We start from the raw sequence: 13,374 nt of genomic DNA on the forward strand, positions 1-13,374 counted from the left end.
AGAGAAAATAATCATGTCCGCTTCTTCCTAATATGTTGTTTCGTGGAGACAATCTTATTTCTGTAGGGACTCACCTCACAGTAAATTGTAGAACGAGTCAGTCACTCTCTGCTTGAGGTTAGAGAGAGAGAGTGAGAGAGAGTTATAAATGTTCTTTTGTTGTGTGGCGCGGGGGCGGGTTGGCGGGACGCCAGGACCCTAACCCTGCGGAGGTACAGGGACGCCAGGAGCTGTCCGCGGTGCTGCTGCGGGCGGGACTGAGAGAACGGGTCCCAAGGGACTGAGGCAGAAACGGGGGGACTTTTAAGGATACTCTTGGGGTAGTGTGGACTTGTCCTGGGGGTTAGGGAGGTCTCAACCTCTCTAAGGTGCTCTCCTTTGGGTAATGGGGAATCGGAGATTTTTCCTGGGGTTGGGAGACTCACCCTTTTGGGTTTTTTTTTTCCCTAGGATCTTTCGGGATCTGTATTAGCCTTAGATGATGGGGCGAATCACATTTGCGGGGGTCTGCCTTGGACGATGAGGGTCTTGGACTTGCTCTGGCTTTGAGAGGCTCTGGTTTGGGGGGCTTCCCCCAGGTTGTTGGGGACTGTCTTTGCCCTTGGTGATGGGGTCAATCACTTTTGGTTGCTTTACCTTGATGACAGAGTACCATATCCTTCAGAGGCTGTCCTCACTGCCATCTGTGCCTCCATTGGCAAACTCTTACCTTGTGTGGGAACCGATGAATTGAGTCAGGGGTTTCCGCCTTTGCCTTGGCTCTAGTGTGTGTGTGTGTGTGTGTGTCTGAGGCTGTCCAGGACCCCTGGGGAGCATATGCTCTGGGGACGAGGAGTGGGGTTTGGCCAGTTGGGGATTTGTCCTTGGCTATGACTGCATTTGCCTCCTGGGACTGCTGAGCTAGAGTCCATGTTTTTTTGGTGTGTTTTTTTTTTTTTTTTTGGCAGGAGGGAGGAGGAGGATCTTGTGACTGGGGGGAGGTGGAGAAGGGGGAGGAGCAAACATTCTCAGGTGCCAGGTTTGGTCATGAGTGGGGAGGTTGGGGCTTAGGGCACAAGTCTTATTTGGGGGCTCAGAAAGCACCCTTGTGATTGGTCCTGCTCGGGTAGTGAGAGGGGCCCACTCAGTGCTTGCATTTTGAATGACTGGTTTTGTTGGTGAGTGGGGAGACTAGAACTGCCATTAGGGAGTTAGCTGTCTGGGGAGGTTCTATCTAGTCCATGTTGGGGAGTCTGAGCCTAGCTTTTAGGGTAGATTCATTTGGGGAGCTAGTAGGCAACCCTGTGGCTTGCATTGGGGGTTGACTTTGGTAGGGGGCTAGGACTGGTCATGATTTGGGAGAACTGTGGTCTCGGATTGGATCCTCATGGCCGGATTTAAGGAGTCCTGTGGGCTCATTAAGGAGGCTGGATATGAGCTGTGGGGGATGGGTCTACCCCAGATTGGAGGGCTAGTTTGGAGGGAACTGGACTTGGCACCAGTTGGGAGATTGTTTAGGGATTCAGCTGGTCATATTGGGGCGCGGGGGGGCTGGAGCTAGGTATGGAGGCTTCATTTGATACCCTGAGGAGTGGGTTGGGATCTTGAATTGGTCCTTATTGGAGGTGGCTGAGACTGAATCAAAGGGTCTAAATGTTGCTGTTGGGGCGGGGGCTACGGGGGCTGAATTGAAAATGAGCTAAATTAGATGGGAGGACTTGGGCGTGAGTGGGACAAGGCTGACTGGCTCAGGAGCCCTGCCTTGGGGCTTAGGACTTATGGGAAGGGCTGCCCTGAGGACAAGGGGGATGAGGAACGGGGCATTCTGGGGACCCTTTCATCCTCCCTCCCTCCACCCCCGCCATACACATACATATAAAAGCTTCACTTGCAAAAATTTTCCATCCCTTCCTCCCCTGCCCCAAACCTAGCAGTCCTGGCCCTCAACTTGGGACTTCTGGAGGGGATGAGAACTATGCCAGGTTGGGAGAACCAACTGAGCCCCTCCTCCTGTCCACAGCTGGATGGCTGGATCCTCGAGAAGATGCTGATGGCTCGCGATGGCACACGGGAAGATGGTCACAAGCTGCATAAGAGATGGCTCCGGCACCAGGCATTCATGGCCGAGCTGGCTCAGAATAAGGAGTGGCTGGAGAAGATCGAGAGGGTGAGGATGCAGAAGGCCCCTCGTCCTGTGTCAGGTGCCAACGGCCTCCAGGGAACCCACTTCTCACCACCAGCCTGCTGCTGTCACACCTGTGAACTGGTTCAGCTCATTGCCATGTTTGCTTCTAGCTATGTGGCCTTGAGCAGTTCATGTAACCGCTTTGAGCCTTGATTGCCCATTTGTAAAATGGCAGCTTCTCTTCTGAATGGTGCCCATACCCTCCTAGCTTTTAAATATTAGGGAGGGCAAAAGTAGGTTTACATTTGTTCCTAGGGAAAAAGGCATGCAGGTTATGGTTGCTGCAATAGCTTTATTTACCTAGAAGATAAATCATAATTGATACAAAATAATAACAATAACAAGACAAATAATACAAATAAATAATAAAATAATGAATAAAGAAATAATAATACAAGAAGAAAAACCGCGTACTCACAGCTATAAACCTACTTGTGCCCACCCCTGTGTTTCCCCTTTCCTGCAGCCTCCCCCAGCAGGCTTCCTTCCACACCTTTTGGAGCATCTAGGATAGAGCATCAAGTAGACAGGCTGGGGCAGCCCTAGGGAGCTAGGGTTAAAGTGGACTTTGCATTCCTACAACCCTGGGTTCTAACTGTGTCTGTGTGTGCCTGTTACCAGCTGTGTGTTGGGGAATTGTGTCAATCTCTTTGAGCCTCGGTTGGCTCTGCTTTAAAATTAAGAAAATAATGAATATCGCTACTTCTCTGGGCTCTTGTGCACATAAAGTGCTTAACACAAAGCCAGGCACCCAGGAGCTGTAATTGCTCTGGTATTGTTATTTTAATATGCTCTAGGCCGGTGGTCTGCAAACTCATTAGTCAACAGAGCCAAATATCAACAGTACAACGATTGAAATTTCTTTTGAGAGACAAATTTTTTAAACTTAAACTATATAGGTAACTTAATTAGGGTACTCCTAAGGCTTGGGAAGAGCCACACTCAAGGGTCCAAAGAGCCGCATGTGGCTTGCGAGCTGCAGTTTGCCAACCACGGCCCTAGGACAACATATATTGGAGTTTGACTTCAGTCTTGGTGGGACCCAGGCAGATTTTTGCTCCAAGTCTCAACCCCCAAAACTGCCCCCTAGTCTGGCTGAACCCCTAGACCTGCAGCCCTGGATATCCGCACTCTTCTGACTCAAACGAAGACACCCACGTGGGCCTTAAACTCTTAAGTGGCCATAGGTGCCCCCTAAATGGTGGCACATGGCAAAGCCACCCTTCTTGACTTTGAGTTTAATGGAAGTCTCCCTCTCTCTCTCTCTCTCTCTCACTCTCTCTCTCTCTCTCTCTCTCTCTCATCTTTTTTATGGCCCTCTACCCATGTTTCTGAACTTATGGGAATGTCTCTGTGGCTATCACTTTATGACTGTCTGTCTGCTCCCATGTCGCTGTGCCTCTCTGTCTCCCTCCCCACGCTTCTGTCTATCTGCCTGTCTGTCTTTCTCCTGGTCTCTCTTCCCACAACTTGGCTTCTTTAATCCCTTCACCCATCTCTACATCCACCCCTCATGTCTGTCTCTGTGAGTCTCCAACTCCTTCCCGCTCTCTCCACATCTCTCCCTGCATCCCGTCCTGTTGCCCCCATATTTTCCTGTCCCTTCCCACCATCCACCCCTCCCCCTCACTTCCTGACTCCCACTGTCTGGGGCAGGAGGGCCAGCAACTGATGCAGGAGAAGCCAGAGCTGGCAGCCTCCGTGCGGAAGAAGCTGGGCGAGATCCGGCAGTGCTGGGCCGAGCTGGAGAGCACCACCCAGGCCAAGGCTCGGCAGCTCTTTGAGGCCAGCAAGGCTGACCAGCTGGTGCAGAGCTTTGCTGAGCTGGACAAGAAGCTCCTTCACATGGAAAGCCAGCTGCAAGACGTGGACCCTGGGGGGGACCTGGCCACCGTCAACAGCCAGCTGAAGAAGCTGCAGGTATGGCCTGGCTGACCCGGTGGGGGCTTTCTGTGCCACAGTGGGACCTGAGCCGGGTTAGACTTTGCTCAAGGTATTTCCAACAGAGGGGATTTAAGACAGGGACTTCTTTCAACTGTGTTAGAAGAACTGGAAACAGAAAGGGAATACTGGGGCAATCCAGCTGGTAGTAAGTGTTGGAAGCAGCTAGAACCCCTAGGGCGTGGAGTACAAAGGGGAGAGAAAGGATTCAGAGCCAAGAAGCAGTGGGTGAATAACTGGTACACTGAGGGTTTCACAAGACCCTGACACCCGCTTCCTGGATCGAGAAACCAAGGCCCAGAGGGAGGGGACCGGCTGTGCACAGAGTAATAATGACATCTGTGTAGTGCTTCCTCTCCCAGTCTCCCAGCCGAGCTCTCGCTGACACCTCCCACCAACCCTAAGAGATTGGTATTAGCATATCCCCCATTTTACCAATGGGGAAACAAGCACAGAAGGTAGAGCACCAGGCCCAAGGACACAGCTGGCCAGGGTCTTCCCTACCAAATGGGGGCTCTTAGAGAACAGGCACAGCTGGTGGACGCACAGTATCTGACCACGTGACGTAAGTGGCAGGAGGTGCAACTGTAGGTGTTGCATCTCACCTCCAAGGTGTGCCAGCTCCTGCCTTTGCATGCCAGGAACTATGCCTGGCCATGACTGAAGAGAAACCGAGGCTCTGGGAAGTGAACTTACTGGCCCAGGGTAGCAAGTGGCAGAGGCTGGATTAAACCCAGGTCCCTATAGCCTTCACACTCCTTAGGAGCCACCTTCTGCATGGTTATGCTTATGAAGTGCTTGGCATAGGGTCTGGCAGAAAAGTTGACTCAAAATAAAAGTATAACGATGCCAATTAGTATGTAATTATTTATCTATGCAGCAAATCTTTATTGAGCACCTACTGTATCCAGATGCTTTTCTAGGTGCTGGAATATAGCAGCAGGCAAAACTGACAAAATCACTGCCCTCATGGGGCTCACAATCTGGTGGGGGAGACAGGCAAAGGAGCAAAGAGACAACATCTGAATACGATGCTAGTGGTGTCATTGATTTATATGCACCAGTGGGTCTCAAATACCTTGGTCTCCAGGACACCGCTACTTCCCATAAGTCATTGAGATCCCCAAAGAGCTTTTGTTTGTATGGATTATACCTATTTGATATTTACTACATTAAAAATTAAAACAGATATACTTAAATTATTGATTTATTTAAAAATAGCAATGATAAACCCAAAAGCATTAACCCAAAAGTCTTCTTTTAAGAAGAATAACTAGCCCTAGCTGGTTTGGCTCAGTGGATAGAGCATCAGCCTGCAGACTGAAGGGTCCCAGGTTCGATTCTGGTCAAGGGCAGATAGCTGGGTTGCGGGCTCAATCCCCAGTAGGGGGCATGCAGGAGGCAGCCAATGAATAATTTTCTCTCATCATTGATGTTTCTATCTCTCCCTCTCCTCTGAAATCAATAAAAAATATATCTTTTAAAAAGGGAATAACTATATTTTCAAAACAAAAGAAAATGTAGTCAGAAGACTGGCATTGCTTTCCGTGCTGCAACTCTCTTTTGTGTCCTGCTTAATAGAAGCACTGGATTGTCACCTGTGCTGCATTCATTCTGCTCTGGGGGCACAGGCCACATGGGCCCTGCAAAACCTGGTTCTACACTTGGGAGAGAACGATGAAGGCAAATTACACCTTAGTATTTTAATTAAAAGAGTTGTTACCTTGCAGACCTCTTAAAAGGATCTCAGGGTCCTCAGGAGTCCCCAGAGCACACTTTGAGAACCTCTGATGTACTTCCATGCCAGGCACGGATACCCCTTCCTCCCCAGCAGCCCTATCAGGGAGGGGCTATCCATGGCCATTCAGGGCCGTGCTTAGTTCTCGTCCACCCTCCTCCCTTGATACTCCCAGACCACAGCAGGGAAGGTGACCCTCTCACTGGCCCCTGAAAAATTGATCATTGCCTGAGCTGGACTCCATGGGCTGGACAGGCAGTGGACACATGGGGATGACTCAGCCCCAAGTCTGCTCTAAGGGATCGCCCAGAATATCGGCAGAGACAAGTGGTGGTTAGATGGTCAGACAGTGGAGGGAGCTGGCAGTACCAGCAGCCAGGAGCCGAGTGAGAAAAGTGTGGGGAGGGAGGGAGGCAGACAGACTTGGATTCAAATCCCAGCCAGGGCACATGTTCCATCCCTCTCTGAGCCTCTGTCATCACGTTCAGGCAGACTACATCAGGGCCTCCCAGAGCAGGCGAGGTTGTGCACTGAAATGGCACCTGGGATGTGGTGAACTCCCAAGAAATGGGGTCTGTGACTGTCGGGTTCCCAACCTGGAACAGAAGCGCGCTCCACTGAGGTCAATTTGAGGAGGGTCCTGACAGGGGTCCTGACAAAGGTGTGGGCAGGGAATGGGGAGGCCACAGAGAGGGTGAGCAGGGTGGGGTTCAAGCTGGAGACTTTACCTCCCTGAAGAGGGCAGGGGAGGAAAGGGAGGGGAGAGCCAAGCGGGAGCTGGGGCCCTTGGCCAGGAATGGCAGCCAGCCCTTGGCACTGCTGCAGGGAGGAGCCGGAAAATGACATCCCGGCTTCTCTCTGCTCTCTCCATCCATCTCCTGCTTGTGCCCCATAGCCCAACCAGGGCCTCCTTCATGGGTGCATGCACTCCTACCTGGTTAAATGCTTGCTGTCGCTGTCTTAAAGTTCTGAATGGTATTTGAACTACGGGCCTTGCATTTTCATTTTGCACTGGGCCCCACCCCACCTGGAAGCCAGAGGGTAGGGTGCGTACAGCTCAGCCTCCCGGGGCACAGAGCAGGGTGGAGAAGCTTGCTGGTGGGTCGGGAGTGGCAAACGAAGACAGCCAGCCCAGCAGCAACTATTCCTGGGGTGCTGAGTGGCCTCACCATGGTGACTAACTTCCCAGGCCGCTTACTGCGGTGGGTAAGGGCACAAGCTCAGGACTCAGGCAGATCTGGGTTTAGGCCACTTATCAGCTGTGTGATGTTAGGCCAGTGGCTTTGCCTCTTTCTGAGCCTCAAGTGCCTCCTCTGTGCCATGGGACAGACCCCACTGCTGAGCCACTCCTTGACAGCAGGACTATGGAGGCAGCACAGCATCACGGTCGAGGCCATGGATGCTGGTGAGGAGCCCTGGCTCTGTGACTTACCCTGGGAATTACTTCTCTGTGCCTCAGTGTGTTCTTTATTAAAATGGGCATGATAGCAGTGCTGACCTTCTGTGGACATCATGAAGATTACGAGACACCATGCAGACAGTGGTTTCAGGATTGCTGACCCAACAAATCTAGGATTCAATACTTGTTTACCGGCTTTTACATTTTAATTGTCTTCAACCAGAGGAGATATCACTATACCGTGTTCAAAAGTTATTGGGGTTGGTTATTTCTTCATCTTCACAGTGGTTATATTATTATGTGAAGGAGTTGTTTCATTTGTTTCTGTTTTATTCCTTGCGGGCATTTCCCCTGTCTGTACAGCTTTGTGTAAATGTATTTGGGGGTGATAATATGAAGCATTAATATAGTGCCCAGAGTTAGAACCATCTTCAGTTCACGTAATCTTCCCAAACTGCCTGCTCAAGTGGTGCTAACCAGGAGTTCCTGCTTCCTTCCAGCTCACCCATGCCTGGTGTCAGACCTTTCAGATTTTTCCCATTCTCAAGGACGGGAAACATCTCACTGTGGTGTTTGCATTTGCATTTGGGGGGGGGGGGGGACTGGTGAGCGTGGGCATCCTTGTCTCTCTTTTTGGCCATTCAGTTTTCAGAGGAAGGATTTGGGGCCTCCTAGCCAGCTCTTCCCTACCCATGGGGTGCGGTTAGCCCCACCAAGCCCTGGAGACCGTGAAGTGGGGTCCCCATTGTTTAAGGGTGAGCCGGAGACAAAGGGGGGTGGGGGGGTGGAGGTGGTAGGAGACTGGCGCTCGGGGTCCCAGAGCCTTGGGCGCTGGCGCCAGCAGAGGACGCCTGGCCTTTTTCCCCAGCAGAGGGAGCCTGAGCTCGAGGCAGGAGTGACTCAGGGGCCAAGGGCCCCAGATGGAGCCCAGCTGGGCCTCAGGAGTTGCCGCTGGGTAGGGGAGGGGCCTCCCAAAGCCCGTTGTCCCCTGGGGCCCTCTGGAGAGCACAAATACTGGGCTTATGCAGGAGGGAGAGGGTGGCCCAGCTGGACACATATCCTGGCTGCTCCACCGCTCAGGCTACAGGGCCAGGCTGGGCTTGGGAGGTACTGGCTCCCGCTGGAGGGGGTGGATGTGTGAATGATCCGTCTCCCCTCGGCCTTTCTCTGGGCTCGGTTCCCTCCAGCTCCCTCTCTCCCTCTCTCCCTCTCTCATTCTTCCCCTCTCTCCCTCTCCCTCTCTCTGTCTTGCTCCCTCAGTTCTTCTGTGGCTGCTTCTCTCTGTTTCTGTCTCTCCCATCTCGATCTCTCCCCCGATCTCTCTTATCACTGTGTCCTCCCCATGTCCCCACCTCAGCCGCTGCAGCAGACCCCACCTCCCAGGTCTAGGCCCTGTGACCCCGAGTCCTCTCTCAGCACCTCCTGCCCAACTGTCCTTCTGGCTGAGGGGCCAGATGGTGGCATCCCAAGCCCCCACTTTCCCGTCCTCAGGGGCCTGGCCAGCTGGTCTGGCTCAGCCACTGGCTCCTGCTTTGGGGGGAAACACTGATCTCCTGCCATCTGAGGGTCCAGCCAGGGAAATGCGCTGGAGGCTTTGCAGCGGCTGGGCTGAGTCCCTGGGGGCTCTTTACCACCCTCCACCCTAAGTACGGCTCCTTCTCTAGTCGGTTTTCATTTTTGTGCCACATTTCTTCATCTAGCTCAGCATGGCCGAGGGCTAGCATGTCAAACTCGCAGCTGGCCGGCAGACGGCATGCCTCCTTGGGCATGCGGCCTGCTGGCCTCAAGTCTGACATGCTTGGCCTCGGCCCTAGGGGAACAGGCCAGGTTCGGGAGCTCCACAGTCCCTTCCACTACCATGTGACCAAGGGCACGTGACTTCACTTTTGTGAGCCTCAAGGTCCCCACTTACAAAGAAGCAGAGAGACGGAGAACCACCAGGGTTTTGTGGTCACAGAATCCTGGGATCAAATTTTGGCTCTGGCAGTTTTCACTTGGGACCAGGGACTGCTCCTCTGTGAGCCTCAGTTTCCCTCTCTGGTAAATGGGAAGGCAGCAAGGTGGATCTGAGTAGGAATCAGGTTGATCTGGGGTCAGGACTGACTGTGTCACTACCAGCCGGCGCCTGAGGCTTTTTTGGAAATAGGCTTTTCTTCTTCTTCTGTCTTAAATTTTTTTCTTTTTTATAAAGCTGATATCTGATTCCATACCATAAAGTACACACTTTTAAAGTGAGCAGTTCAGTAGTTTTTAGTGCATTTGCAAAGTTGAGCAACTCTCACCACTAATTCCAGAATATTTTCATCACCCCATAAAGAATCCCTGTGCCCATCAGCTCCCTCTACTGATCTACTTTCTGCCTCCAGACACCTGTCCATTTTGCACATTTCACGTAAGTGGAGACATACAACATGTGATGCCTTGTGTCTGGCTTCTTTCACTTAACAGTGTTTTCAAAAGCCATCCATGTTGTGGGATGTATCAGTACTTCATGGCTCCTCTGGTTTTAATGTTTAAACCTAGTTTAATTTTTTAATGTTAATCTTTAATGCTACCCAGCTAAGAGAAGCACAACAGCAGGGTGACTAGTCAAACAAAGTCAACACACATTTGCAGAGACCTACTCTGTGCAGGCACAGTGCCAGGCTCTGGGATCCAACCGTGAACAAAACCATCATCCCCTCCCTGCCTTCCTGACCTCATACCCTGCTGTGAGGAATACATGAGTTGTTCCTTGTCTAGTGCTTAGAGCAGGGCCTGGCATGGAGCAAGCATCAGGATGTGTTACCTGTTACTGCTGTCACGGTAAGAACTTCGAGCAGAAGGGTGAAAAGGAAAAAGCCTTCCTTCCCCTCCACACACACAGTCGCACTCTCCAGGGGTGTAACTGCTCTCAACAGTTTCTTCTCTATCCTCCCAGAAATATTCTATGCACACACACATACATATGGCCCACACACCATGCTGAAGCTTGCCTTTTTACTTAACAAAATTCCCTCGGTATCCTTTCTTGTCACAAAATTGATGGGTATACCATCCTTTTAAACTGTTGCATGGTATTCCATGGGCCAGTTGGGCTGTCTGTCTTCAACCAGCCTTCTGTTGAGAGATCTTTGGGCTGTTTCCAATCTGCTAGCATTAATAGTACTGCAACAGACATCTCTGTCTGTACGTATTTGAGCCCATGTGCAAGTGTTCCTGGAGAAAATGGTCCTTAAAGTGACACTCCTGGGCCAAAAGGTACATGCATTAAAGGTGGCTATTGCTAAATACCCTCCTGAAAAGGCAGTGGGAACACCTGCAGTGTGGCTAGCAGCATCCATCTTCCCTGCAGTCACCACCAGTAGGTATTGTCAAGCTTTTTCATTTCTGCTAATCTGGGAAGTGACAGATAACTGTCCTGTAGTTATTTTAATTTGCTTTGCCCTGAACATTGAAGGAGGCTGGCCATCTTTTTGTGTGTATAATGACCAGTGTGCTTCTGCATTCTTTGCCAATGTTTGCAGGAAAGGATATACATTAAATGGGTGTTCAAATACGTGGCATGTTCGTAGAAGTAGGAAAGTGTCAGTGTCTGGAATCATTCCATCGTAGGTCATAGGGTCACTTGCTGGAGGTTGTGGATGGGTTTTCATTTAATGGGAAGTGGAACTTATAACGTTAACATTTCAGACTGTATTAAGAGTTTCCTGAATTCTCATTTTCATTTTCCTAGCAAAAAAGGTTTTTGGGGTTACTATTTTATTTTTCTTTGATTTCTGTAGCTTATGATTAAGCCTTTTAAAAATTTCCATCTTAGATGGTTTTGACTTGTTATAGTTTGATTTTCACTCATTTTTATGACCCTTACAGAATATGAGCTGTATCAGCTGGGACTCTGTGGTGCAGTTCATAGGACTTAAACGCAAATTGACTTAGGCTAAGAAGGGATATGTTGGCTCCCGTACTGAAAGATTCAGAAGGTATGCAGCTTCTGGCATGGCTGGGTCAGTTACTCAAATTAAGTCCTCAGGCATCTCTGTTTCAACTTCTGCACCCTGCTTCCCGCTGTGTTGGCCTCATTGTTGGGAGCCTGTTTCCCCGTAGTGGCAAGATGGCCCGCAGTATGGCAGGTCTACATTCTATCAGCTCAGGAACCCCGTGGGAAAGAGAGCACCCCTTCTGAGCTCACACTTTTCCAACAAAAGTAGAAAGAGTTTTCATTGGCCAGTTTTAGGTCACATGCCATCTTTTACCCAACCCTTGTGGCCATGGTGATTCAGTATTCTCATTGGCAGGCCTGAGTCACATGACCATTCTTGTACCCACTGGATTTCATCAGCTCTTCTGGAAGCCAGAAGGGTTTTCATTGGCCCAGCATAGGTCGCATAACCCAATCCCATGGCCAGGGTGATTTCAGTGTTCTGGTTGGCCAGGCTTGGGTCATGTGGCCACCCTTGGCCCTGTAGGTTTTATTAGTTGCCCAAGAAGCTCAGGACCTGAGAGTGGGATTTGAGGTGCTGGGAAGGAAGGAAGGGATGGGTGTTGAGTAGGCAAAACCAACAGCTCTGCACTAAAGAACCTTAGAACAAAAACCTTGACGTGGTTCTTAAGTTTTAAGCTCTGGCTTACAGTCTTTTGCCCTAATCTGTTACCACTTAATTCATTGTTATTTTGTTTTCTTTTCTAGCTTCCCCCCATCTGTTTAGAATCATACAAGTCATATGTGCATATTACTTTGAGTAAAAGATCTTACTAACCTATAAGTCTTCAATGAAACAAAGCCTCCCTTCAGTATACCTCCCAGTCTCACACCCCAAAGAGAACCTCAATTATTATTTGGTGTGCGCCCTTCTTGACCTCTTTCTAGCATTTACAAATTTACCTATGTGGATTTTTAATGTTTTTATTTTGTTTTTTCTTGTTTAATTTAAAAATTTAAATAAATACATTTTATGTTTCAGACATCAAAAAACTGCCTTAGCTGGTTTGGCTCAGTGCATAGAGCATCAGCCTGCAGACTGAAGGGTCCCAGGTTCGATTCCAGTCAAGGGCCCATACCTTGGTTGCAGGCTTGATCCCAGCCCTGGTCGGGGCATGTGTGGGAGGCAACAAATCCATGTGTATCTCTCACATAGAAGTTTGTCTCTCTAAAAATCAATGGAAAAAATATGCTCGGGTGAATATTAACAACAACAACAAAAACACATATAGCCCTGGTCAGGTGCTCAGTTGATTGGAGCGTTGTCCCATACACCAAAAGGTTGTGGGTTCGATTCCACTCAGGGTACATACCTAGTTTTTGGGTTCCATCCCCAGTCAAGGCACTTACAGGAGGCAACCAATCAATGTTTCTTACATCGATGTTTCTCTAAAATCTCTTCCTTCCCCCCCCTCCCTTCCTCTCTCTCTCCCTTTCTCTCTCTCTCTCTCTCTCTCTCTCTCCCTTTCTCTCTCTCTCTCTCTCTCTCTCTCTTTCTCTCTCTCTCTCTCTCTCTCTCTCTCTCTCTCTCTCCCTTTCTCTCTCTCTCTCTCTCTCTCTCTCTCTCTCTCAAATCAATAAACATATCCCTGGGTAAGAATAAGGGGGGAAAAACATATAAAAACCCTATGTGAGAAGTCTCTACTTCATCTTCATTCCCATTCACTACATTCCCATCCCCAGAATAGGTACCATCTGTTATTAATTCTTGTTTATTGCAGGGAATTTTTTTCTTTAGTATTTTTATTGATTTCAGAGAGGAAGGGAAAGGGAGAGACAGAAACATCAATGATGAGAATCATCCAAATAGAAATGTAATTGTGTAATTTAATTGTTTTAGTAGCCATAATAAAAAAAATAAAAAGAAACAGGTAGAACCAATTTCCATACCCATTATATCCAAAATGTTATCATCTCGATATGTAATCCATATAAACATTATTAATGAGATTTTTATATTCTTTTCTTTTACTTAGTCTTTGAGATCTCATGTGCATTTTACACTTTGAGATCTCATGTGCATTTTACACTAACAGCACTGACCATATTACAACTCAGACTGGCCAGTTCAGGTTCACATGAGACAGGTGGCCTCCATATTGAACAGCTCAGGCCTAACCCAAACCCCCAACTGTTAGCCATAAAAACTGCGTAAGTAACTATGAAGCAAG

General features: G+C 49.4%; 1 protein-coding gene across 1 annotated transcript in view; it reads left to right on the forward strand.

Annotated features, from left to right (window-relative positions):
* Nucleotides 1–13,374, forward strand: part of LOC102436549 (spectrin beta chain, non-erythrocytic 4-like) — a gene marked incomplete at its 5' end in the record, with an annotated part of 54,081 nt that overhangs the window by 31,750 nt on the left and 8,957 nt on the right. The window contains 2 exon segments of the mRNA XM_023748477.1: nt 2,000–2,146; nt 3,821–4,084. Of these exon segments, the coding sequence (XP_023604245.1) occupies nt 2,000–2,146; nt 3,821–4,084 (411 nt within the window).

Source organism: Myotis lucifugus, unplaced genomic scaffold (genome assembly GCF_000147115.1).
Source record: "Myotis lucifugus unplaced genomic scaffold, Myoluc2.0 scaffold_1431, whole genome shotgun sequence".
Lineage (NCBI taxonomy): Eukaryota > Metazoa > Chordata > Mammalia > Chiroptera > Vespertilionidae > Myotis > Myotis lucifugus.